General features: G+C 40.8%; 1 protein-coding gene and 1 pseudogene across 2 annotated transcripts; one reads left to right on the top strand and one right to left on the bottom strand.

The window, feature by feature from the left end:
- Positions 1-5,774: 5,774 nt before the first annotated feature.
- LOC106561450 (vitamin D(3) 25-hydroxylase-like) lies at positions 5,775-11,485 on the bottom strand (annotated as a pseudogene).
- Positions 11,486-12,061: 576 nt separating this feature from the next.
- e2f4 (E2F transcription factor 4) lies at positions 12,062-24,895 on the top strand. Of its 2 annotated transcripts, none has more exons than XM_014125422.2 (10): positions 12,062-12,502; positions 13,308-13,417; positions 15,604-15,765; positions 16,198-16,241; positions 18,383-18,447; positions 19,094-19,385; positions 19,491-19,646; positions 19,841-19,888; positions 20,089-20,133; positions 23,710-24,895. In XM_014125422.2, the coding sequence occupies exons 1-10, from the start codon at positions 12,347-12,349 to the stop codon at positions 23,823-23,825; spliced, it is 1,194 nt and encodes a 397-aa protein (XP_013980897.1). In that variant the 5' UTR covers positions 12,062-12,346; the 3' UTR covers positions 23,826-24,895. The 2 variants fall into 2 exon arrangements, with proteins under 2 accessions (XP_013980897.1, XP_045544314.1); XM_045688358.1 differs by lacking the exon at positions 12,062-12,502 and adding an exon at positions 13,087-13,113.
- Positions 24,896-26,707: the final 1,812 nt, after the last annotated feature.

Genomic DNA, 26,707 nt, shown 5'->3' with positions numbered 1-26,707 from the left:
GCATCCTTGCTCGCACACACATTTTCAGTTCTGCCCACACATTTTCTACAGGATTGAGGTCAGGGCTTTGTGATGGCCACTCCAATACCTTGACTTTGTTGTCCTTAAGCCATTTTGCCACAACTTCGGAAGCATGCTTGGGGTCATTGTCCATTTGGAAGACCCATTTGCGACCAATCTTTAACTTCCTGACTGATGTCTTGAGATGTTGCTTCAATATATCCACATCATTTTCCTACCTCATGATGCCATCAATTTTGTGAAGTGCACCAATCCTTCCTGCAGCAAAGCACCCCCACAACATGATGCTGCCACCCCCGTGCTTCACGGTTGGGATGGTGTTCTTCGGCTTGAAAGCCTCCCTGTTTTTCCTCCAAACATAACGATGATCATTATGGCCAAACAGTTCTATTTTTGTTTCATCAGACCAGAGGACATTTCTCCAAAAAGTACGATCTTTGTCCCCATGTGCAGTTGCAAACCGTAGTCTGGCTTTTTTATGGCGGTTTTAGAGCAGTGGCTTCTTCCTTGCTGAGTGGCCTTTTAGGTTATGTCGATATAGGACTCGTTTTACTGTGGATTTAGATACTTTTGTACCTGTTTCCTCCAGCATGTTATCAAGGTCCTTTGCTGTTGTTCTGTGATTGATTTGCACTTTTCGCACCAAAGTATGTTCATCTCTATGAGACAGAACGCATCTCCTTCCTGAGCGGTATGATGGCTGCGTGGTTCCATGGTGTTTATACTTGTGTACTATTGTTTGTACAGATGAACGTGGTAACTTCAGGCGTTTGGAAATTGCTCCCAAGCATGAACCAGACTTGTGGAGGTCTACAATTTTTTTTCTGAGGTCTTGGCTGATTTATTTTGATTTTCCCATGATGTCAAGCAATGTTTGAAGGTACGCCTTGAAATACATTCACAGGTACACTTCCAATTGACTCAAATTATGTAAATTAGCCTAACAGAAGCTTCTAAAGCCATGACATCATTTTCTGGAATTTTCCAAGCTGTTTAAAGGCACAGTCAACTTAGTGTATGTAAACTTCTGACCCACTGGAATTGTGATACAATGAATTATAAGTGAAATAATCTGTCTGTAAACAATTGTTGGAAAATGACTTGTGTCATTGTCAAGGGTGTGTACGGAGGCGAAGTCAGGTGCAGGAGATCAGAAGGTAGTAAATAGGCGCACTTTAATTCCGGTCAAAAAATGACAGCACATAACAACATAAGCGTGCCAAAAACACGGAACTTAACAAAAGTATAGCGCCTGACGATACCCACATAACAATAAACAATTACACACAAAGACATGGAGGGGAACAGAGGACTAAATACATGCAGTGTGATTATGGAATGAAAACCAGGTGTGTATGGAACAAATGGACATATAGGAAATGGAGCGGCGATGGTTAGAAAGCCGGTGACGCCGAACGCCGCCCGAACAAGGAGAGGAGCCGACTTCGGCGGAAGTCGTGACAGTCATGCACAAAGTAGATGTCCTAACTGACTTGCCAAAACTATAGTTTGTTAACAAGACATTTGTGGAGTGGTTGAAAAACGAGTTTTAATGACTCCAACCTAAGTGTATGTAAACTTCCTACTTTAACTTTACTTTCAACAGTGTCATCATTATGTCAATATTTACCGGTCTGATAAAAACCTATCAGGCTTATATGAAGTTATGTTGTCCTATTATAAACTGACCATGAACTGTGTGGAATGTGCTGTAGATAAAGTATATTGCAGTACAATATCTCATGTACATTTTTTTTTAATTCATCAAGTCAGATTCCTATAAGAAGTTTTGAAAGTACTATACAGTAAAACTGGTACTGAATGCCTAGAACATGAGAGAGCCCTTTAGTGTTCACTAGTGAGTTTTCCCCATCAAGGGTGTGTGTAATGAGTCATATGTTAGAAATCCGTGGCGGTCGGTGACGTTTAAGATGAGGAAGGATGATTCTCTTTTTTTATTAGAACGGCCTTATTTCTATTGCAGCATATTGGATGACTGTCATTTATATTCCGTTCACCCAGCTCAATGTAACATCGATAGGTTTAGGCTACTACATGATACTGTAATTTTCCCTATACCCATCATAAGTTTGCTACAACCTAGCCTATGAATGACAGTTTACAACATAAGTGCACAGGTTGAGAGAATTGTTTTATTAATCCAGGTGTCAGACCGTGACACATTCAATACCGCCTAGCACACTCTTGAATGCATCTAGCTGATCTAGGGTGTAATACAGGTTGACCAATTCTGATTTTTTTTAACGCCGATACCGATTATTGGAGGGCCAAAAAAGCCGATACCGATTTAATTGGACGATTTTTATATATATATTTGTAATAATGACAATTACAACAATACTGAATGAACAATGAACACTTTTATTTTAACTTAATAAAATACATAAATAAAATCTATTTAGTCTCAAATAAATAATGAAACATGCTCAATTTGGTTTAAATAATGCAAAAACACAGTGTTGGAGAAGAAAGTAAAAGTGTAATATGTGCCATGTAAAAAAGCTAACATTTAAGTTCCTTGCTCAGAACATATGAAAGCTGGTGGTTCAATATTTCCAGTTCTTCAATATTCCCAGTTAAGAAGTTTTAGGTTGTAGTTATTATAGTAATTATGACACGTCGACTATTTCTCTCTATACCATTTGTATTTCATATACCTTTGATTATTGGATGTTCTAATAGGCACTTTAGTATTGCCAGCCTAATCTCAGGAGTTGATAGGCTTGAAGTCATGCACAGCGCTGTGCTTCAAGTATTGCTAAGAGCTGCTGGCAAACGCAGTAAAGTTTGAATGAATGCTTACGAGCCTGCTGCTCAGTGAGACTGCTCTATCAAATATCAAATCATAAGACTTATAATATAATAAACACAGAAATATGAGGCTTTGGTCATTACATTTTACATTTACATTTTAGTCATTTAGCAGACGCTCTTATCCAGAGCGACTTACAGTAGTGAATGCATACATTTCATACAATTTCATACATCTGCACACAATGCAAGTAGTCCGGGTAACCATTTGGTTACCTGTTCAGGATTCTTATGGCTTGGGGGTAAAAACTGTTGAGAAGCCTTTTTGTCCTAGACTTGGCACTCCGGTACCGCTTGCCATGCGGTAGTAGAGAGAACAGTCTATGACTGGGGTGGCCCTAATTAAACGGCCATGACGATTAATCGGTCGACCTCTAGGGTGTAATCATTAGTCCAAAATAAAAGTTTTTCAACAGAATCGGCTGAATGAATCCACCCCTGATCACACGCAAACACAGTTCAATTTCATAGCAGCCACATACAAACAGCATGATAATTTTGCTCATTGTAGAATTTCTTCTCACATCTACTTGCTCTCCTCCTCTAACCTTTTCCCTTCGCTTGTGGACTTCAGTGCACAACACATCAGCTGTCTGAGACCAGGCAAAAAAATACTTTCCAAGCCAAACCTTCATATCATAACCGCTACACACAGCCTACCTACATCGTCGTAGCTACTAGAACTAATGCATCAGCAAGTAGTTTAGCAGTTACACTGGCGTGCCCCGGTGGCAATAAATTAATAAAACCAAAAGCTTACCTTGACTTGGAAGAGTTCCAGTGTTGGATAGCCATAGCCAGATAGCTAAAATAGCATCCCACTGTGTTTGAGAAGGCTAAACTACCTAGCTGCATTTGCTAGCTAAGAGAAAAAAATACAACGAAATACAGCTAGCTCTCTCTTGCCTCCTTAATTTTTAAAGAAATGAATTTGTTCAAAACTGTTCACAATTGTCTTTCTCACTTTGAGTCAACTACTCACCAAATATTATGCACTGCAGTGGTAGCTAGTACTGAAGCTCATGCTTTCAGTACTATATTCATTATTTGATCCTTTGAATGAGTGGACAGCATGTCAGTTCATGCTGCAAGAGCTCTGATAGGTTGGAGGACGTCCTCCTGAAGTTGTCATAATTACTGCTGTCATCCCCCTCTTCAAAGGAGGGGACACTCTTGACCCAAACTGCTACAGACCTATATCTATCCTACCCTGCCTTTCTAAGGTCTTCGAAAGCCAAGTCAACAAACAGATTACCGACCATTTCGAATCCCACCGCACCTTCTCCGCTATGCAATCTGGTTTCAGAGCTGGTCATGGGTGCACTTCAGCCACGCTCAAGGTCCTAAATGATATCGTAACCGCCATCGATAAGAAACAATACTGTGCTGCCGTATTCATTGACCTGGCCAAAGCTTTCGACTCTGTCAATCACCACATCCTCATCGGCAGACTCAATAGCCTTGGTTTCTCAAATGATTGCCTCGCCTGGTTCACCAACTACTTCTCTGATAGAGTTCAGTGTGTCAAATCGGAGGGCCTGTTGTCCGGGCCTCTGGCAGTCTCTATGGGGGTGCCACAGGGTTCAATTCTTGGGCCAACTCTTCTCTGTATACATCAATGATGTCGCTCTTGCTGCTGGAGAGTCTCTGATCCACCTCTACGCAGACAACACCATTCTGTATACTTCTGGCCCTTCTTTGGACACTGTGTTAACAACCCTCCAGACGAGCTTCAATGCCATACAACTTTCCTTCCGTGGCCTCCAACTGCTCATAAATACAAGTAAAACTAAATGCATGCTCTTCAACCGATCGCTGCCTGCACCTGCCCGCCTGTCCAGCATCACTACTCTGGACGGTTCTGACTTAGAATATGTGGACAACTACAAATACCTAGGTGTCTGGTTAGACTGTAAACTCTCCTTCCAGACTCACATCAAACATCTCCAATCCAAAGTTAAATCTAGAATTGGCTTCCTATTTCGCAACAAAGCATCCTTCACTCATGCTGCCAAACATACCCTCGTAAAACTGACCATCCTACCGATCCTCGACTTCGGCGATGTTGTTTACAAAATAGCCTCCAATACCCTACTCAACAAACTGGATGCAGTCTATCACAGTGCCATCCGTTTTGTAACCAAAGCCCCATATACTACCCACCACTGCGACCTGTTCGCTCTCATTGGCCCTCGCTTCATACTCGTCGCCAAACAAACTGGCTCCAGGTCATCTACAAGACCCTGCTAGGTAAAGTCCCCCCTTATCTCCGCTCACTGGTCACCATAGCAGCACCCACCTGTAGCACGCGCTGCAGCAGGTATATCTCTCTGGTCACCCCCAAAGCCAATTCCTCCTTTGGCCGCCTCTCCTTCCAGTTCTCTGCTGCCAATGACTGGAACGAACTACAAAAATCTCTGAAACTGGAAACACTTATCTCCCTCACTAACTTTAAGCACCAGCTGTCAGAGCAGCTCACAGATCACTGCACCTGTACATAGCCCATCTATAATTTAGCCCAAACAACTACCCCTTCCCCTACTGTATTTATTTATTTAGCTTTGCACCCCATTATTTCTACTTTGCACTTTCTTCTACTACAAATCTACCATTCCAGTGTTTTACTTGCAATATTGTATTTACTTTGCCACCATGGCCTTTTTGCCTTTACCTCCCTTATCTCACCTCATTTGCTCACATTGTATATAGACTTATTTTTCTACTGTATTATTGACTGTATGTTTGTTTTACTCCTTGTGTAACTCTGTGTTGTTGTATGTTGTCGAACTGCTTTGCTTTATCTTGGCCAGGTCGCAATTGTAAATGAGAACTTGTTCTCAACTTGCCTACCTGGTTAAATAAAGGTGAAATAAAAAATACAATAAATAAAATGAGCCCCATAGGTTTTGTATTAAAGTCAATATACCCAGAGGAGGATGGAAACTAGCTGTCCTCCGGCTACACCTTGGCGCTACCCTACCAGGTGCTGTTGAGGCTACTGTAGACCTTCATAGCAAAACAGTGTGTTTTAATCAATTATTTGGAGACGTGAATACATTTAGTATAGTTTTATCTCAAAGGGATAACTTTCACTATTTTTCTGAAATTTACTGAGGAGGATGGTCCTCCCCTTCCTGTTACATATACGCAAATCAAAAAATAAATAAATATGTAAACCCAAATTTACATATTAGATAACATCAATCCGATTTAACCTCTGTCTAGAATATCCCCTTAACTAGTTTACTCTGTCTTACACCCAGTCTGTATGGTTTGGGGGACATGGTTGCACTGAACACAGGGGTGTAGTCAGGTTCCCCTGCGTCCTCAGGCCAGACCAACTTGAAGCATCGCAGCAGAGTAACCATGATGAGGAAGAGCTCCATGCGAGCGAGTCCTTCTCCTAGACACATTTGTGGCCCTGCAACAACAACAAACTGCATTACCTCTTTACTTCCTATGCTGTCAACAACGTCAGTGATGCACCTTGTGTTGTTCTATCCCTCACCTGCAGAGAACAGCATGAAAGCTTCAGGCTTCTCAAACACTCCCTGCTCGTTCAGGAAGTTTAAGGGGTTGAACTCATGGGGAAACTTCCACTGACCCTTCTCAGACAGTACAGAGGTGAGGTTTGGAATGATCATAGTGCCCTGCAAGTTAAACATGGAGAGAGATGAGACAGATAAGGTGAAGAAGAAAGAACATTAGGTAAGAGATTTCCTGCTGAAACCTCTCTGAGAAGAGCAAAGGGAGGGGATGTGCTTGGCAAAGTGGGTGGGGTTATATCCTGCCTGTTTGGCCCTGTCCGGGGGTATCGTCGGACAGGGCCACAGTGTCTCCCAACCCCTCCTGTCTCAGCCTCCAGTATTTATGCTGCAATAGTTTATTTTGGGGGTCTAGGGTCAGTCTGTTATATCTGGAGTATTTCTCCTGCCTTATCTGGTGTCCTGTGAGAATTTAAGTATGCTCTCTCTAATTCTCTTTCTCTCTTTTTCTCTCATTCTTTTTTCCTTTCTTTCTCTCTCTCGGAGGACCTGAGCCCTAGGACCATGCCTCACGACTACCTGGCCTGATGACTCCTTGCTGTCCCCAGTCCACCTGGCCCTGCTGCTGCTCCAGTTTCAACTGTTCTGACGGCGGCTATGGAACCCTGACCTGTTCACCGGACGTGCTACCTATCCCAGACCTGCTGTTTTCAACTCTCTAGAGACAGCTGGAGTGGTAGAGATACTCTGAATGATTGGCTATGAAAAGCCAACTGACATTTACTCCTGAGGTGCTGACCTGTTGCACCCTCGACAACCACTGTGATTTTTATTATTTGACCCTGCTGGTCATCTATGAACATTTGAACATCTTGGCCATGTTCTGTTATAATCTCCACTCGGCACTGCCAGAAGAGGACTAGCCACCCCTCATAGCCTGGTTCCTCTCTAGGTTTCTTCCTAGGTTCTGGCTTTTTTAGGGAGTTTTTCCTAGCCCCTGTGCTTCTACACCTGCATTGCTTGCTGTTTGGGGTTTTAGGCTGGGTTTCTGTACAGCGCTTTGTGACATCAGCTGATGTAAGAAGGGCTCTATAAATACATTTGATTGATGTTGGCAACAACACAAAAAGGGCTAAAGTCAAAAGGGATTATCAACATTGCCTGACACCATTGTTCTTGCAAAATAATCTACAACAACTGTAGAAGTAGAAAAACACAATTTGAATGTAAACATTAGAAAAGAAAGCAAACAGACCCTGAATCTCTGGATGGGTCATGAGGTAGAGGAATGCAGTGAGCAGTGTCTTGGAGGTGGTGTCTGTTCCAGCAAAGTGAAAGTTCAGGAGGTAAAATATGAGTTGGGCCTCTGAAAAAGATCCATCATCTCCTCTCTGCTGGGGAGAGTACAGCTGTGACAGTGATTTTGAAGGCACAGTACTAACTTATCATAACAATAGATGATGTGGTCTATCCCTCTCATCTAAGCTCTTAAACTCCCATAAGCAAAACAGACACACTTTTTCTAGTTCATCCGGGTAGCAGTCAATTAAGTCTCTTGCCTCCCCAGGAATCCTGGTTTCTTTATGCTGAGTGATAAGGCCAAGAGACATCTGTTTGCAACTAACTGCATTTTTAAAGGCCTTCTGGAATGGCAAGGGAATGTGTCGCAGCATGCTGGGGCACTGTGTCGTAAAGCTGTGGAGAAACTCCCAAGTGAAGAGTCAGAACTATTATTTCACCAATCAGTGATCTAACACTCATATCTGTTTCATGGATTTTTCTGTGGAAAAATAACAATATTACACTTTTTTATAACAAATATGTTAGTTCTCTTTGAGAAAAGCGGTAAATCTGTATAAGGACATCAGTTAAAAGTCTAATATGTTACGTTCTTACAAAACATATATTTTTTTGCTGTGTTCCACTTTCGTACCAATGCTTTTCTCCAAGGGTTCAATGATGTGTGATATCTCCCCAAGAATCCTCTCCTCCATGGACTGCTTTCCCAGTCCAATGTTTCTCAGGGTCATCAGGGCGAAGCGACGATGCTCTTTCCAGCAGGAGCCGTAGTCCATAAGAATGACACCTAGGAGACTTTATTAGAGTCGGTGAGTATTTATTGACATATCAAATTATTGTTATGTTTTTAAGGGGAAAAAAACTGTTATAGAAAGAAAAGATACATTACATGACCAAAAGTATGTGGACACCTGCTCATTGAACATCTCATTCCAAAATCATGGGCATTAATATGGAGTTGGTCCCCCCTCTGCTCCTATAACAGCCTATAACAGACTCTTCTGGAAAGGTTTTCCACTAGATGTTGGAACATTGCTGCGGGGATTGCTTCCATTCAGCCACAAGAGCATTAGTGAACTCGGGCAATGATGTTGGGAGATTAGCCCTGGCTCACAGTCGGCGTTCTAATTCATCCCAAAGTTGTTCGATTGGGTTGAGGTCAGGGCTCTGTGTAGGCCAGTCAAGTTCTTCCACACCGATCTTGACAAACCATTTCTGTATGGACCTCGCTTTGTGCACGGGAGCATTGTCATGCTAACAAAGGAAAGTGTCTTCCCCAGACTGTTGCCACAAAGTTGGAAGCACAGAATCGTCTAGAATGTCGCTGTAGTGTTAAGATTTCCCTTTACTGGAACTAAGGGGCCTAGCCCGAACCATGAAAAACAGTCACAGACCAGTATTCCTCCTCCACCAAACTTTACAGGTGGCAATATGCATTCAAGCAGGTAGCGTTCTCCGGGCATCCACCAAACCCAGATTAGTCCGTTGGACTGCCAGATGGTGAAGCGTGATTCATCACTCCAGAGAACACGTTTCCACTGCTCCAGAGTCCATTGGTGATATATATATGCATTATAAGGTTTAAAATTGTTTTCTAGTCTCTGCCTCTTATAAAGAAACGGTCTGAGAGATGTGTGAGTTATTGCAGTCAAAACAGGGTGTCTGTGAGAAAGCACCTCAAGACTAAAAGAGATTCATAGACACAGAACCATGCAGGGGAGTGAAAGAGATAAGAGACTATAAAGCAACTTGGGGAGTGGAAAATTACTGCTGAGCCCTTAGAAAACACTGGAACTATTTTATCTCCTGCAAGTTTTTAAAACTGTATATGCATGGGCTTGGTCTCATGAGTAGAAGGTATTGACGTAGGCAGTTACATCACTAGGGGTTGACTGCAAGCATATTAAAAGCAACTTGGACTTTTCTTATTTTACAGAACTCAGGAGAGACATCAGTTGTGTTTGATCTTTGATCTTTGACTTCTGTCTACAGCTGTATTTTGATTCAAATTGTTATGATTTATAAGTGCACATTTTGAGTATTCCTTATTTGTTAAGTAAATAACGGAGCCCAGAAAAAGTGGAACCAACACAACCGAGGACAGACGTCTTTTACACGTTACGCGCTTCAGCACTCGGCGGTCCTGTTCTGTGAGCTTGTGTGGCTGAGCTGTTGTTGCTCTGATACTCACATTTTTTTATTTTATTTAACTAGGCAAGAACAAGTTCTTATTTACAATGACTGCCAAACCCGGACGACGCTGGGCCAATTGTGCGCCACCCTATGGGACTCCCAATCACGGCCAGATGTGATACAGCCTGGATTCAAACCAGGGACTGTAGTGACGCCTCTTGCACTGAGATGCAGTACCTTAGACCGCTGCGCCACTCGGGAGCCTGAAGGGCCAGCTCGAGATCATCAAAACGACTACAGGCGACTGCCGACTGACTGATCTACAAATCACCTTGCATCACAAATAACAACCCATTATTATTTGTAGATCAGTCAGTCAGTCAGTCAGAATTTACGCATGATACATTGCGATTTTGATCCTCTCGGACACGGCCATTGACTTGACCTTAGAAGGCAGTGTGACAAAAAATGCATCTAATGACCGAAGGAAATTAATTAAAAGTGGCATTACCTGATTTGACATATTTAGTGATATTTATTGAGATGCTTAGTTTTCAGTGGAAAAAATACCCAATTGTCATATTTGAGTAAAAGTGAAAGTAACTCAGTAAAATACTACTTGATTAAAAGTATTTGGTTTTAAATATACTTAAGTATCAAAAGTAAAAGTATAAATAATTTCAAATTGCTTATATTAAGCAAACCAGAAGGCACTTTTTTTAAAATCGTATTTACGGATAACAAGGGGCAAACTCCAACACAAATCATTTACAAACGAAGCATTTGTGTTCAGTGATTCCACCAGATCAGAAGCAGTACGAATGACCAAGGATGTTCTCTTGATAAGTGCATGAATTTGACCATTTTCCTGACCTGCTAAGACTAAGCATTCAAAATGTAACGAGTACATTTGGGTTTCAGGGAAAATGTATGGATTAGAAAGTACATGATTATCTTTAGGAATGTAGTGAAGTAAAAGTAGTCAAAAATATAAATAGTAAAGTACAGATACCCTCCAATAATAATTAAGTAGTATTTGAAATAATTTTTACTTATGTACTTTTCAACAGTGGAAATTGGACCAACTAATAGAAATTTAGCTGCCAGGAAATGGCGGAGCGATTTCTGCATATTGGACCTTTCAATGATGATCACATTTTTTAGTTGCACTTCAACTCAAATTGGTTGAGCACACTCCACTTCTTTCCTAATTACTTTTAGCAACATTTAATCTTAAGAAAAGTGCTTGATTAGTGGTTGTACCTATCTTTTTTACAGTTCTTTCGAAGAATGTGGAAAATGTCCGCCATCCCTGCAATTAAATTATTATATATATTTTTTTACATCTGGCCCATTTAAGAATATAGTTTAATAGCCCTGGCCTAGAGATTACATGCGACATAAACCTTTCATGTCCAAGAGACATGTTACATCAAGTACTTATTGACACATCAAGTACTTATTGATTATTAATGAAAGTTAGAAGAATAGCATAATAATAGAGTTGTATACAAGACCTAGCTTTTCCAGGTCTTTCATAAGATTCCCAAATATTAGAATGGGTTGTGGACCAGGAGGAAAGTTTTTGGGTCTATTAACCTTTCCGAAGAAGATGAGGAGGCATATCCGCGCAGAACAAACGAACACAACATACTTGTTCAGATCCAACCACAGTGACGGCGCACTGCGCTCCTCTTCTCCAAAGTGACAGACATGGGCGTACACGCATGCGCACATTGGCACAAAACCAGTGTTCTTGTAAATAGAATTTGCCATCTATAATTCTCTATTTATTACACAGTCATTGTCACTAGCGTGACCATAACTTTTTTGTCATTACCACTGGGATTTTCTTCATGTATGCGATTTAATGTCTATAAAGCAATGAGTATGCAATAAAAAAAGTAGTAATATCAGACAAAATAGGCACCACATATTCTCATTTTTAATTTCCTGGTACATGAATTGCAATTGATTGAGCATTTCTCAAACTGTAAAATCCTAAAGATTTAGCGTAAGCATATCCTCTAAAAATGTATTATATTATTTGACTGTAAAATCAAAGTAGTTAGGGTATGTAGAAAATAGAACTGTCCCTAAATAGGGCCACATTTGCAGTCTAATCCATAATAAACTAACATTTAATGATCTTGTGATTTAGCATATGTGATGAGGTAGTATCTAATATTGCGAAATGCTTTACTAGCAACAGTTGGCTTTCTTGTCAAGTAAAACGATTACAATTTATGGTGTACGCTTTTCATAGTATCTCATGTTTTGCAGGTGGCCCCTTGGCTTCACAAACCAAACCATCCCAGCATACCTCGTGTGTCCAACTGCTTCGGACCGTATGCTCGTTTAAATATTTTGCAGGCCTGTTTTTTTTAATTATCAGGTAAATAATCTGGACCGGACCATATTGGATTATCCTACAATTAGTACCATGCAAAGCATTTTATATAGATAAATCTCACTTTAGCACGGCGAATGAAAAGGGGTTTCTAGCTAGCAAGTGAGTTTGGGGCCGGCTAGCTAACGTTACTGTTGTACGGATTCGAACAAGAATTCCTAATCAGATGGAGCTGGAGTCGGAAAGAACCGAATTTGGAGCTATGGGAGACTCGCTTCAACCTCAAACCCCAAGTCGACACGAGAAGAGTCTAGGATTGCTTACAACCAAATTTGTATCTTTGCTACAAGAGGCCAAGGATGGAGTTCTAGACCTGAAAGCAGTAAGCATGCCTTACTCTTTGTTGTTGGCACGCGGATGTAAATGTAGCTTGTGGCTAGCTACCGTTAGTAGTAAATCTAATTCAAGGTTTTCGCAAGCTACCGTTAGCCATCAGCGTGATACGTTGCGTCGTGTTTTTTTTCTGTTTATGTGTTTGAATAGTTCAATTAACCACCTAGTTTGTTACACTTTGCCCGTCCACTGAATGTAGGAAAAGTTGGCTAGCCAGTTGCCAAGTAACGTTACTTCAACTCCTCCTCTGTTGAGGTCATTGGTTGAGGTACTAAGCAGCAAGCTAGCCAGCTAACTTTATATATTCTGCCCCCTGCAGCCGCAATGAAGACAAGCACGCAAGGCTGCACGTTGTTGTTATGAACTGGATCTGGCAAAACAGTTAAAACCCGAACCCGGTTCAGAGTCACACACCATTTTATGTAGCTAGAAAATCAATCTATCCGCAAGTCACCATTATCATTGGTTAAATTATGCTGACAATATGTTAGGTTTTGTTTAGTCTGGGCGTGACTGACCACAATAGAATATATGTCATCCCATAGCAGTAATGAGGATTAACCCATCGTAGTTATCAGTACTAGCCATATGTTTATTGCTGTAAGTGCATGTTGAACACAAGCGTGAAAGAACACTCAGTTTTGTGTAACTTTGAAGTCCATGAATAGCTAAGCTTCCTCGACGTTATAGAATCTACCAAGCTATTTGTTTTTAACTGTGGATTTGTTCAATGGACCCTCAAACTGCTCTACACTGATGTATAAATAACATTGACCACTCTTTCTCTCCCACAGGCAGCAGACACCCTAGCTGTAAGACAGAAGCGGCGCATCTACGACATCACCAATGTGCTTGAGGGCATCGGACTGATTGAGAAGAAGTCTAAGAACAGTATTCAGTGGAAGTAAGTCAAGGACATGGCGTTATGGGCTCCGTTAGTAAATCTTGGGTGGCACCCTCTCGCCATTCAGAAACTACAAGTGTGCTAGCTGTCTGTTTATGTAAGAGAAGTCAGATAAGGAGAGGTGTCTTAACTGTGTTCCTACTAGAGGTCGACCGATTATGATTTTTCAACTCCGATACCGATTATTGGAGAACCAAAAAAGGCGATGCCGATTATTCGGGTGATTTTTATTTTTATTTTTTTATTTGTAATAATGACAATTAAAACAATACTGAATGAACACTTATTTTAACTTAATATAATACATCAATAAAATCAATTTAGCCTCAAATAAATAATGAAACATGTTCAATTTGGTTTAAATAATGCAAAAACAAAGTGTTGGAGAAGAAAGTAAAAGTGCATTATGTGCCATGTAAGAAAGCTAACGTTTAAGTTCCTTGCTCAGAACATGAGAACATATGAAAGCTGGTGGTTCCTTTTAACATGAGTCTTCAATATTCCCAGGTAAGAAGTTTTAGGTTGTAGTTATTATAGGACTATTTCTCTCTATACGATTTGTATTTCATATACCTTTGACTATTGGATGTTCTTATAGGCACTTTAGTATTGCCAGTGTAACAGTATAGCTTCCGTCCCTCTCTTTGCTCCTACCTGGGCTCGAACCAGGAACACATCGACAACAGCCACCCTCGAAGCAGCGTTACCCATACAGAGCAAGGGGAACAACTACTCCAAGTCTCAGAGCAAGTGACGTTTGAAACGCTATTAGCGCGCACACCGCTAACTAGCTAACCATTTCACATCGGTTACACCAGCCTAATCTCGGGAGTTGATAGGCTTGATGTCATAAACAGCGCAATGCTTGAAGCATTGCAAAGAGCTGCTGGCAAAACGCACGAAAGTGCTGTTTGAATGAATGCTTACGAGCCTGCTGGTACCTACCACCGCTCAGTCAGACTGCTCTATCAAATCATAGACTTAATTATAATATAATAAACAGACAGAAATACGAGCCTTCGGTCATTAATATGGTCGAATCCGGAAACTATCATCTTGAAAACAAAACGTTTTTCCTTTCAGTGAAATACGGAACCGTTCCGTATTTTATCTAACGGGTGGCATCCCTAAGTCTAAATATTCCTGTTACATTGCACAGCCTTCAATGTTATGTCATAATTATGTAAAATACTGGCAAATTAGTTCGCAACGAGCCAGGCGGCCCAAACTGTTGCATATACCCTGACTCTGCGTGCAATGAACGCAAGAGAAGTGACACAATTTCACCTGGTTAATATTGCCTGCTCACCTGGATTTCTTTTAGCTAAATATGCAGGTTTAAAAATATATACTTGTGTATTGATTTTAAGAAAGACATTGATGTTTATGGTTAGGTACACGTTGGAGCAATGACAGTCCTTTTTCGCAAATGCGCACCGCATCGATTATATGCAATGCAGGACAGGCTAGATAAACTAGTAATATCATCAACCATGTGTAGTTAATTAACTAGTGATTATGATTGATTGATTGTTTTTTATGAGATAAGTTTAATGCTAGCCAGCAACTTACCTTGGCTTTTTACTGCATTCGCGTAACAGGCAGGCTCCTCATGGAGTGCAATGTAAAGCAGGTGGTTAGAGCGTTGGACTAGTTAACCTTAAGGTTGCAAGATTGAATCCCCAAGCTGACAAGGTAAAAATCTGTCGTTCTGCCCCTGAACAAGGCAGTTAACCCACCGTTCCTAGGCCGTCATTGAAAATAAGAATGTGTTCTTAACTGACTTGCCTAGTTAAATAAAGGTGTGTAAAAATATATATATATATCGGCAAACCGGTGTCCAAAAATACCGATTCTTATGAAAAACTTGAAATCGGCCCTAATTAATCGGCCATTACGATTAATCGGTCGACCTCTAGTTCCTACCAATGCCTTGCCGTTGACTGTTGTGTGTGTTATCCAGAGTCATATTTAGAGAGTTGTGCCAATGGGGTTTCTGTCTGAACATTCCGAGAGCGCCACTTTTTCCTCCATATTCGTTGCTAAGTGATAACACTTCCGTGTTGTGCTCTCTATTTCTGAAATAGTTTTCAAAATCTATAAACATTTCCAGTGAAAGTAGATATACAAATTGTTGATACCACAACACGGTACATTTCTTTGTGATACCTGTTTCCTGTCCCCAGGGGTGTTGGTCCTGGCTGTAACACACAGGAGATAGCCGATAAACTCATTGATCTTAAGGCAGAGCTGGATGATCTGGACAAGCGGGAGCACGAGTTGGATCAGCAGAGGGTCTGGGTCCAGCAGAGCATCATGAACGTCACAGACGACTCACAGAACAGCCCATATCCTTTACTACAATCCCTCTGTCTAGTAGTCACTAAGCTTAGCAGATCTAGCGTGTTAGTTACTAGATATTTGTATTTATTTATTTCACCTCTATTTAACTAGGCACGTCAGTTAAGAACAAATTCTTATTTACAATGCCGGCCTACCCTGGCCAAACCCGGATGATGCTTGGCCAATTGTGTGCCGCCCTATGGGACTCCTAATCACGGCCAGATGTGATACAGCCTGGATTCGAACCAGTGACTGTAGTGACTCCTCTTGCACTGAGATGCAGTGCCATAGACCGCTGCGCCACTCAGGAGCCAAAATGGGTTAAGGTGCACCCCAAGATGGTTTAGATGGTAGTGATCAGATTTTTAGCTCAATGCTTAGCTCTTAAATTCATGTTGCAGTAGTAAATAAACTCTTGGCCCTTAACACAAGCACACTATGGCTTATGTAAAACACGAAGACCTCTGTAGTGCTTTCAAAGGTATGTTTCTCTCTTATATTTTTCTGTGTTCTTCCATTCCCTTTTTATTGTTCTACCTAATAGAAAAATTAGAGGTCGACCGATTAATCGGAATGGCCGATTTCAAGTTTTCATAACAATCGGAAATCAGTATTTTTGGACGCCGATTTGGCCGATAAACATAAAAATATATATATTTTTTTTTTTTTACACCTTTATTTAACTAGGCAAGTCAGTTAAGAACACACTCTTATTTTCAATGACGGCCTAGGAACGGTGGGTTAACTGCCTTGTTCAGGGGCAGAACGACAGATTTTTACCTTGTCAGCTCAGGGATTCAATCTTGCAACCTTAAGGTTAACTAGTCCAACGCTCTAACCACCTGCTTTACATTGCACTCCACGAGGAGCCTGCCTGTTACGCGAATGCAGTAAGAAGCCATGGTAAGTTGCTGGCTAGCATTAAACTAATCTTATAAATCAATCAATCAATCATAATCACTAGTTAACTACACATGGTTGATGATATTACTAGTTTATCTAGCCTGTCCTGCGTTGCATATAATCGCTTAGGTACACGTTGCTCCAACCATAAACATCAATTCCTTTCTTAAAATCAATACACAAGTATATATTTTTAAACTTGCATATTTAGTTAACATTGCCTGCTAACATAAATTTCTTTTAACTAGGGAAAATGTGTCACTTCTCTTGCAACAGAGTCAGGGTATATGCAGCAGTTTGGGCCGCCTGGCTCGTTGCGAACTGTGAAGACTATTTCTTCCTAACAAAGACAGCCGACTTCACCAAACGGGGGATGATTTAACAAAAGCACATTTGCGAAAAAAGCACAATCGTTGCACGACTGTACCTAACCATAAACATCAATGCCTTTCTTAAAATCAATACACAGAAGTATATATTTTTAAACCTGCATATTTAGCTAAAATAAATCCAGGTTAGCAGGCAATATTAACCAGGTGAAATTGTGTCACTTCTCTTGCGTTCATTGCACGCAGAGTCAGGGTATATACAACAGTTTGGGCCGCCTGGCTCGTTGCGAACTAATTTGACAGAATTTTACGTAACTATGACATAACATTGAAGGTTGTGCAATGTAACAGGAATATTTAGACTTATGGATGCCACCCATTAGATAAATTACGGAACGGTTCCGTATTTCACTGAAAGGAAAAACGTTTTGTTTTCGAGATGATAGTTTCCGGATTCAACCATATTAATGACCGAAGGCTCGTATTTCTGTGTGTTTATTATAATTAAGTCTATGATTTGATAGAGCAGTCTGACTGAGCGGTGGTAGGTACCAGCAGGCTCGTAAGCATTCATTCAAACAGCACTTTCGTGCGTTTTGCCAGCAGCTCTTCGCTGTGCTTCAAGCATTGCGCTGTTTATGACTTCAAGCCTATCAACTCCCAAGATTAGGCTGGTGTAACCGATGTGAAACGGCTAGCTAGTTAGCGGTGTGCGCGCTAATAGCGTTTCAAACGTCACTCGCTCTGAGACTTGGAGTGGTTGTTCCCCTTGCTCTGTATGGGTAACGCTGCTTTGAGGGTGGCTGTTGTCGATGTGTTCCTGGTTCGAGCCCAGGTAGGAGCGAGGAGAGGGACGGAACCTATACTGTTACACTGGCAATACTAAAGTGCCTATAAGAACATCCAATATTCAAAAGTATATGAAATACAAATCGTATAGAGAGAAATAGTCCTATAATTCCTATAACTACAACCTAAAACTTCTTACCTGGGAATATTGAAGACTCATGTTAAAAGGAACCACCAGCTTTCATATGTTCTCATGTTCTGAGCAAGGAACTTAAACGTTAGCTTTCTTACATGGCACATATTGCACTTTTACTTTCTTCTCTAACACTTTGTTTTTGCATTATTTAAACCAAATTGAACATGTTTCATTATTTATTTGAGGCTAAATTGATTTTATTGATGTATTATATTAAGTTAAAATAAGTGTTAATTCAGTATTGTTGTAATTGCCATTATTACAAAGAAAGATAAAAAAATCGTCCGATTAATCGGTATCGACATTTTCTGGCCCTCCAATAATCGGTATCGGCTTTGAAAAATCATAATCGGTCGACCTCTAAAAATTTTTACATCCCGCTCACCCCATCTCTGGCCTGCACAGGTGACACTCTCCTAGCGATCCGCGCTCCCACAGGCACACAACTGGAGGTGCCCATACCTGAGTCGGTAAGTTAGACCCAACTACTCTCCCCTTTCTGTCTCACCATCCTCAGACCAGGGGTTTCCAACTTGGATTCTGGCGAGCTGCTGGTTGTGCATTGCCTGACGACACACCCTGAATTTAATTCCTCTTCTCTATCGATTGCTACGTACATTCAGTCTGAATCAGCAATCCTAGAAATCATTTGTGTGACTTCAAAATGGCCGTTGTACAAAATAAATCAATCAGCGATTGGATCGTCTCCAACAAATTTAACCAATCAGAATATCAAAGTTGATAAGGTCATTATGTAGGCTGGCTCTTGCCCAACCCTTCGGTATCGGGGACCAATCAGAACGGTCCGAATGTGTTCGCATTCTAGAAATCATAGCGGGAGGAAGGCAAATCTAGACTCACTATGAAGAAGAAACTTCAGTTTGGCTGGAGCAATGTGGATGGTAGCCAGCCAAGGTTGTGCAGGCTTCTGTTCCAGCCTAGCACTAATTCTACTTTTAAAAATAAACGAATCGGAGTCTGGACAACGATTTATACAATTATATGAATCAAGTGTGTCAGTGCTGGGTTGAAACAAAGGCCTACACGCAGCAGCTCTACAGAATCTGAGTTGGACTTCCCTGTGCCACGACCGTCTGACTGAGTGATTGTTGGCAGGTACTGATTGGACAGAAGAAGTATCAGATCCGTCTCAAGAGCTCAGCAGGACCCATTGAGGTTCTCCTTGTGAACAAGGACCCATCCAACCCATCTCCAGTGGTACTGTCCGTCCCCCCACCCGAGGACATGCTCCAGAGCCTTCCAGTGCCTGCTGCTGCTGCCAACACAAAACCTGCACCTACTGCCCCCTCCCAGCCAAGCCAGCCTCTGGCCCACTCCTCCAACCCCAGTCCTGCCACACTCTTACCTGCCTGCACAGCTACTTCCAATCAGGCAGTCACCACTGCAGGTACGATTTGGTCTTTATCTGAGCAATGTAGTTATTACGTGTATGTAGTGTAGAAGTGAAATTGCAGAAAAATATGTCACTCATATCGCCATCCTTCTTTTACAGTGTCCAGCACACTGACTGTTTCCACACCCACTACAAACACAAATGCCCAACCGACTCCCCTGTTGGACACCCAGCCTCTCCAGTCCTCTGCCTCATTGGATGGCTGCTCTTCTTCTTCAGCAGTCTTTGAACCAATCAAGGCTGACCCCTCAGAATGTAAGTGTCATCTACCGTTTCCCTAAGATCATGATGCTTCTCTATCCTGCTACAAATTCATACAAGGGGGATATCGCATAACTACTAAATATACATCAGAGTCAAGGTTTATTTAGTGTGTGTGCACTCTTTGTATCAATCGTTTTTGGGAGTTGTTGAGTGAGTGACTAATGTTTTCTGTCTTCTGTTTGTAGTGCTGTATTTCCCCAAAGAACTTTCTGACATGTTTGACCCGACTAAAGGTAAAGGTCACCTCAAAATATTATGAAGTCTATTGAAGGAGTTGACATGTGTATGAACATGCTATTGCAGATGGTATCAATGTATAGACAATAATTTGAGATTTTAGATACTAGAATAGATGTTGTATATCTTTATTCTAACCCCTCATCCTCATTTCCCATATCTCTCCCTCTCTCTTTCACACCGTCTCTCTGAGTAGAGATCATGAGTGCAGACCTGTTGGAGGAGTTGATGTCTTCTGAGGGTAAGTTGACATTTATAAACTGGGTGGTTCGAGCCCTGAATGCTGATTGCCACAGGTATGACAAAACATTTATTTTTACTGCTCTAATTACATTGCTAACCAGTTTATAATAGCAAGAAGGCACCTCTGGGGTTTGTGGTATATGGCTAATATACCATGGCTAAGGGCTGTATCCTGGCACTCTGTGTTGCGACGTGCATAAGAACAGCCCTTAGCTGTGGTATATTGGCCATATACCACACCACCTCAGGCCTTCTTGCTTAAGTATACAGTTCTGCTGACGTGGATCAGCAAAGATTTACTTAACCTATCACAACTAAAAGAGGATTGCCTTTTAATTAGGAATGCACAATATATCGGTGAACATATAGGAATCGGCCGATATTAGCTAAAAATGTCAACCGATGTTAAAGCTGATGTGCATACCTATATAACGTAGGTACATGACTTATGACGCCACATAAAATGTTGCGCTACACGTGCAACACAGCATTCCTAACTTAGCCCACAATGTCTGCTGTGTGGATCGAGCAGTCATTTGAAAGAGTAAGAACATTTCAGCGAGACAACTCAAAGGCGAAATCCATTAACGGCAAGATAATGGAATTCATTGCCCTTGACAATCAAACATTCTCTGTCATGGGTGATGTTGGCTTTCGCCAACTGGTCAAGCACCGGTACACACTACCAAGTGCGCTATTTTTCAGCTGTTGCCCTACCGGAGTTATACAGTAATAGCGTCACTGCTATTATCTTCACGACATACTATGGAACGCCGTTTGGGTCTTTGCGTGTAAAAAAAGATACATGTCAAATAACACTATTTGACACGTTAAATAAGCTTTTAATTTGACATGTCAAATTACACAGTTCTATTATAGAATGTTGTGTGTTCTGAATTTGCACGTGCAAGCCAAGTGCCACCACTACTATCAGTAGCACTGTCAAAGCTGTACAAAAAAGGTCTGTACAAAAAAGGTCTGCAAACAAGGAAACACCGGCCACAAATGATGTGTTTACAATACCGCATTGGTAATAAAGCATTATTTGTTCGACTGCAACTTCTGGGGTAGCTTAGCTACCTAGCTTTAGCTTGGTACCTTGCTAGCACCAATATAACCAGCCTACAACTGCAGTCATTTTCATTATTCTTAGCAATGATTTAGGAATCCTTGTGAGTAAGTATTAGCTAGGTAGCCACTTATTGTTCGCCTATTGAAATTGAACTTCAGTTCATGAAAATAAATATCTAGCCAGCTACTTAACCCTGTTGCCCAAAGCTAACGTTCTAAGCAGCTGGCTAGTGACGCTCGACCGGACCGGGTTATGTGTTGTGAAACAAGCCACAATAAGGATTAGGCACAATAGTGGAATTTGCGGTTTGCCTTCAAAATAAAAGTACCTATTTGAAAGTGATGCAAAAGGTTCATTGGTGGAATCTTGCCATATTTAGACTAGATAATGTTAAACAAAGTTGGAATGTGAAGCAATGAAATTGGGTATCCGTCTACTCGGTGACACCTACAGAACACAACTGTGAAGAGTTTACGCAAATATTAATGTTGTAGCTCTTATCGCGGGACTGTGACTGTGTGAAATCACCTGTGTGAAAGTACCTTCCCAGTTAGCCTATTGTGTGTATTGACATTCATATTGCACTGTACAGCTTTACCTAAGGATTGGGGATCAATGAATTGTTTTGTTTTTTTCACCTTCATTTAACCAGGTAGGCTAGTTGAGAACAAGTTCTCATTTGCAACTGCGACCTGGCCAAGATAAAGCATAGCGATTCGACACATACAACAACACCAAGTTACACATGGAATAAACAAAACATACAGTCAATAATACAGTAGAACAAAAGAAAACAAAAAGTCTATATACGGTGAGTGCAAATGAGGTAAGTTAAGGCAATAAATAGGCCATGGTGGCGAAGTAATTTCAATATAGCAATTAAACACTGGAATGGTAGATGTGCAAGTAGAGATACTGGGGTGCAAAGGAGCAAGATAAATAAATACAGTATGGAGATGAGGTAGGTAGATAAATGGGCTGTTTACAGATGGGCTATGTACAGGTGCAGTGATCTGTGAGCTGCTCTGACAGCTGGTGTTTAAAGCTAGTGAGGGAGATATGAGTCTCCAGCTTCAGAGATTTTTGCAGTTCGTTCCAGTCATTGGCAGCGGGGTATCAGTCTACTCAATACCCAAGATATTTTTTTATCAGACTCCAAAACATCCAAGTAGTATTGTTTTTTCCTCAGGAATAGTGTTCAATACACATAGGTTGACAATAAATGTGGCTCAATTCAGTTGTTTCAGAGTCCCGCAATAAGAGCTACGATGCTAATGTTCTCTGGGTGTCACTGAGTAGACTGATACCCCATGCCATTGATCCACAATCCATAGGTAAGGCTGTACAGTGAAATAAGTATGCCCCCAATGCAATTCTAAAGTATAATACATCCAGTGTGATTTCAACAGATTTGTGTCACATTAACAAATTGTCTTTAGTTGATTTTATATAACATTCCAACCCCATTTAGCATGATCTCTTCAATAGTGGCAGAATTCTACTATTTGCATTCATTTGCATCACTGTCAATTACAAAGTTTTATTTTGAAGGCTAACCGCAAAGTCAACAATTGTGGCTAATCCTTATTGTGGCTAGCTTCACATAGATGGGTCCGACCACCATTAATCAAATAAGAACTGTCTTATAAAGTAGGGTTATTTTAGAGGATGACACCCAGCTATGTAGTTAGCTAGCTAACTATAGCTACTGAAACAGATTGTCATTTTGCTATGTTTTTGGGGAAGAACATTGTTTGCGTCCATGAGCGAGCTAGCTAGCTTTTTTTTATGACCAGCACTGAAGATGCTCGAGACAACTTTACCAGCATCATAGCATACGTATCGATGAATCGTTGTGATATATGAAATACGAGTGATTGTGTAATAACTACGTAAAAAAAATTATGAATGCGTTAAATTATTATGTGACGTGCAGGTCCTGATTGTTCAACAAGCTTATTTGACACATCAAATATCTTTTTTGACACGCAAAGACCCAAACGGTTCCCTGGTTGGGAACGAAACGACTGAACAAATGAACAACAAAACAGCCCAGCAAGTAAGTGAAATAAATAGGTTTTGATTGTTTTACTGGTAATGGGGACATGCGTAAATGCCAACAAAATAACTTTTTGGTCAGTGTGGTGTGTGTGTGTAACCTTTATTTAACTAGGCAAGTCAGTTAAGAACAAATAATTATTTACAATGACGGCCTATCCCGGATGACGCTGGGCCAATTGTGCACCGCCCTATAGGACTCCCAATCACAGCCGGATGTGATACAGCTGTTGTGACGCCTCTTGCACTGAGATGCAGTGCCTTAGACCGCTGCGTTCGTGTGTGTGTTAACTGTAACTGTACTAGAATGCTTAAGGCTGCAAAAAAAAAATTATAACGGTTATCGGTAACGTTTTTTTGGCAAGGAAAATATCGAGTATCGGCCAAAAATGGCATATTGGTCTTCACTACTTTTAATCTCTTATGTCCCTCTCTCTTTCCTAGTGTTCTCTCCACTCCTCCGTCTGTCTCCCCCTCCGGGTGACCAGGACTACATATATAACCTGGACGAAACCGAAGGCCTGTGTGACCTCTTTGATGTTCCGATTCTTAACCTTTGACCTCTGAGCTGAGTTCCCAAAAATGTATTATGTAAGGAAATCTAAGAATCATTTTTACCATTTTCTATGGAAAAAAACAAATATGTGATTCTATTTTTGGATCCTGGTGTATTATAAGATTTTTCTGTGTAAACAATTAAGTGTTTTGATGTCGTACCCAAATATTTCCACTAAACATTGGCAACAAATGTTTGAGGTCGTAGTGGCTTTAGGTTAGATAAAAAGGGTATAAAGAAATATAGTCCTCTACAAACTGAACTGATGATCTCTCAGGTGAAATGGCTCGCATTCATGCTGACCTGTGATTAACTCTATTCCCTCCATCCATCTATGTTTGAAATATGTATGTAACAAACTGGCAACGGCAGTCATCATCACACTCTGATCCTCATCAACTCGGTGTCAACAGATTCAAAGACACCCAGGCAGCTGCATACACTCGGACAGTACGCACGAATGTGTACAGATGCCCAGCTGATCAAAGTTATGCGCTTTTGTTCTGTATATAGAGAATATTTATATTTTGTATTAAGAGCCTTTGTGGAGTTGTGTATAATGAACTACATGTGAAATACATTGAGACAGCAGTAGTGAACTAGGGTGCCAAACAAAGACAGAGAAAGTTGAAGTGTTTCAGATGTAGCGCGCATTGGATCAACTGCTACACGTTTATCATTCACTTTGGTCCCCTTGCCTTGTTTTGTCAGTATGTTTTATTTCTTACTCATTTCATTCACTTTTCAACATTGTCTGTGTCTCTCTTGTTTTGTCATGCAATTATTATGTATATGAATATTATTTTATTCAGTCTGTATGTAAAAGGAAATGTATTTTTTTTTTTTACATATACAGTAATTAGTTACTATGAAGTAGGTTAGTGCTTTGAGAGCTGGTCTATATATGTCGCTCAGAACTGTGTTCAATACAAAAACGTTCCCCAACATGCTTTCACCATGACTATGGAAACACAAATGTTGACTTTATTCTTTTTGTGAGAGAATATTTATTTAAATTTTCCTTCTGTGTTCATTCTTGTTTTCATTCGTTCCCAGAATACATTGTTTCCCTTGTATTATAGAAGAGCATTTTTTTATATATACACCACTATATACACTACCGTTCAAAAGTTTGGGGTCACTTAGAAATGTCCTTGTTTTTGAAAGAAAAGCACATTTTCTGTCCATTAAAATAACATTAAGTTGATCCGAAATACAGCGTAGACATTGTTAATGTTGTAAATGACTATTGTCGCTGGAAATGGCAGAATTTATTTTTTTATGGATTATCTACATAGGCGCACAGAGGCCCGTTATCAGCAACCATCACTCCTGTGTTCCAAGTTTATCATTTTAAAAGGTTAATTGATCATTAGAAAACCCTTTTGCAATTATGTTAGCACAGCTAAAAACTGTTGTCCTGATTTAAAGAAGCAATAAAACTGGTCTTTAGACTAGTTGAGTATCTGGCGCATCAGCATTTGTTGGTTCAATTACAGACTCAAGATGGCCAGAAACAAATACTTTCTTCTGAAACTCGTCAGTCTGTTCTTGTTCTGAGAAATGAAAGCTATTCCATGCGAGAAATTGCCAAGAAACTGAAGATCTCGTACAACGCTCTGTACTACTCCCTTCACAGAACGGAGAAAACTTGCTTTGACCAGAAGAGAAAGAGTGGGAGGCCCCGGTGCACACCTGAGCAAGAGGACAAGTACATTAGGGTGTCTAGTTTGAGAAACAGACGCCTCAGACTGGCCAATAAAACCAAAAGATTAAGATGGGCAAAAGAACACAGACACTGGACAGAGGAACTCTGCCTAAAAGGCCAGCATCCCGGAGTCGCCTCTTCACTTTTGACGTTGAGACTGGTGTTTTGCGGGTACTATTTAATGAAGCTGCCAAAGATGACCCTGAAAGAGCTGCAAAGCTCCACAGCAGAGATTGGAGTATCTGTCCATAGGACCACTTTAAGCCGTACACTCCACAGAGCTGGGGTTTACGGAAGAGTGGCCAGAAAAAAATAAGCGAACTTGTTTGGCGTTCGCCAAAAGGCATGTGGGAGACTCCCCAAACATATGGAAGAAGGTACTCTGGTCAGATGAGACTCAGATGAAACCCAACACCTCTCAACACCCCGAGAACACCATCCCATGTTTTTCATCGGCAGGGACTGAGAAACTGGTCAGAACTGAAGGCATGATGGATGACGCTAAATACAGGGAAATTCTTCAGGGAAACCTGTTTCAGTCTTCCAGAGATTTGAGACTTTGACGGAGGTTCACCTTGCAGCAGGACAATTACCCTAAGCATACTGCTAAAGCAACACTTGAGTGGTTTAAGGGGAAACATTTAAATGTCTTGGAATGGCCTAGTCAAAGCCCAGACCTCAATCCAATTGAGAATCTGTGGTATGACTTAAAGATTGCTGTACACCAGCGTAACCCATCCAACTTGAAGGAGCTGGAGCAGTTTTGCCTTGAAGAATGGGAAAAAATCCCAGTGGCTAGATGTGCCAAGCTTATAGAGACATACCCCAAGAGACTTGCAGCTGTCATTGCTGCAAAAGGTGGCTCTACAAAGTACTGACTTTGGGGGGGTGAATAGTTATGCACGCTCAAGTTCTGTTTTTTTGTCTTATTTCTTGTTTGTTTCACAATTTAAAAAAATATATTTGTATCTTCAAAGTGGTAGGCATGTTATGTAAATCAAATGATACAAACCCCCCAAAAATCTATTTTAATTCCAGGTTGTTAGGCAACAAAATAGGAAAAATGCCAAGGGGTTGAATACTTTCACTAGCCACTATATATATATATATATATATATATATATATATATATATACCCAAACATTAGGGACACCTTCCTAATATTGAGTTGCACCCCC

The sequence above is a fragment of the Salmo salar genome, chromosome ssa10 (genome assembly GCF_905237065.1).
Source record: "Salmo salar chromosome ssa10, Ssal_v3.1, whole genome shotgun sequence".
NCBI classification, from domain to species: Eukaryota; Metazoa; Chordata; class Actinopteri; order Salmoniformes; family Salmonidae; genus Salmo; species Salmo salar.
This window is presented reverse-complemented; position numbering and strand designations above follow the sequence as displayed.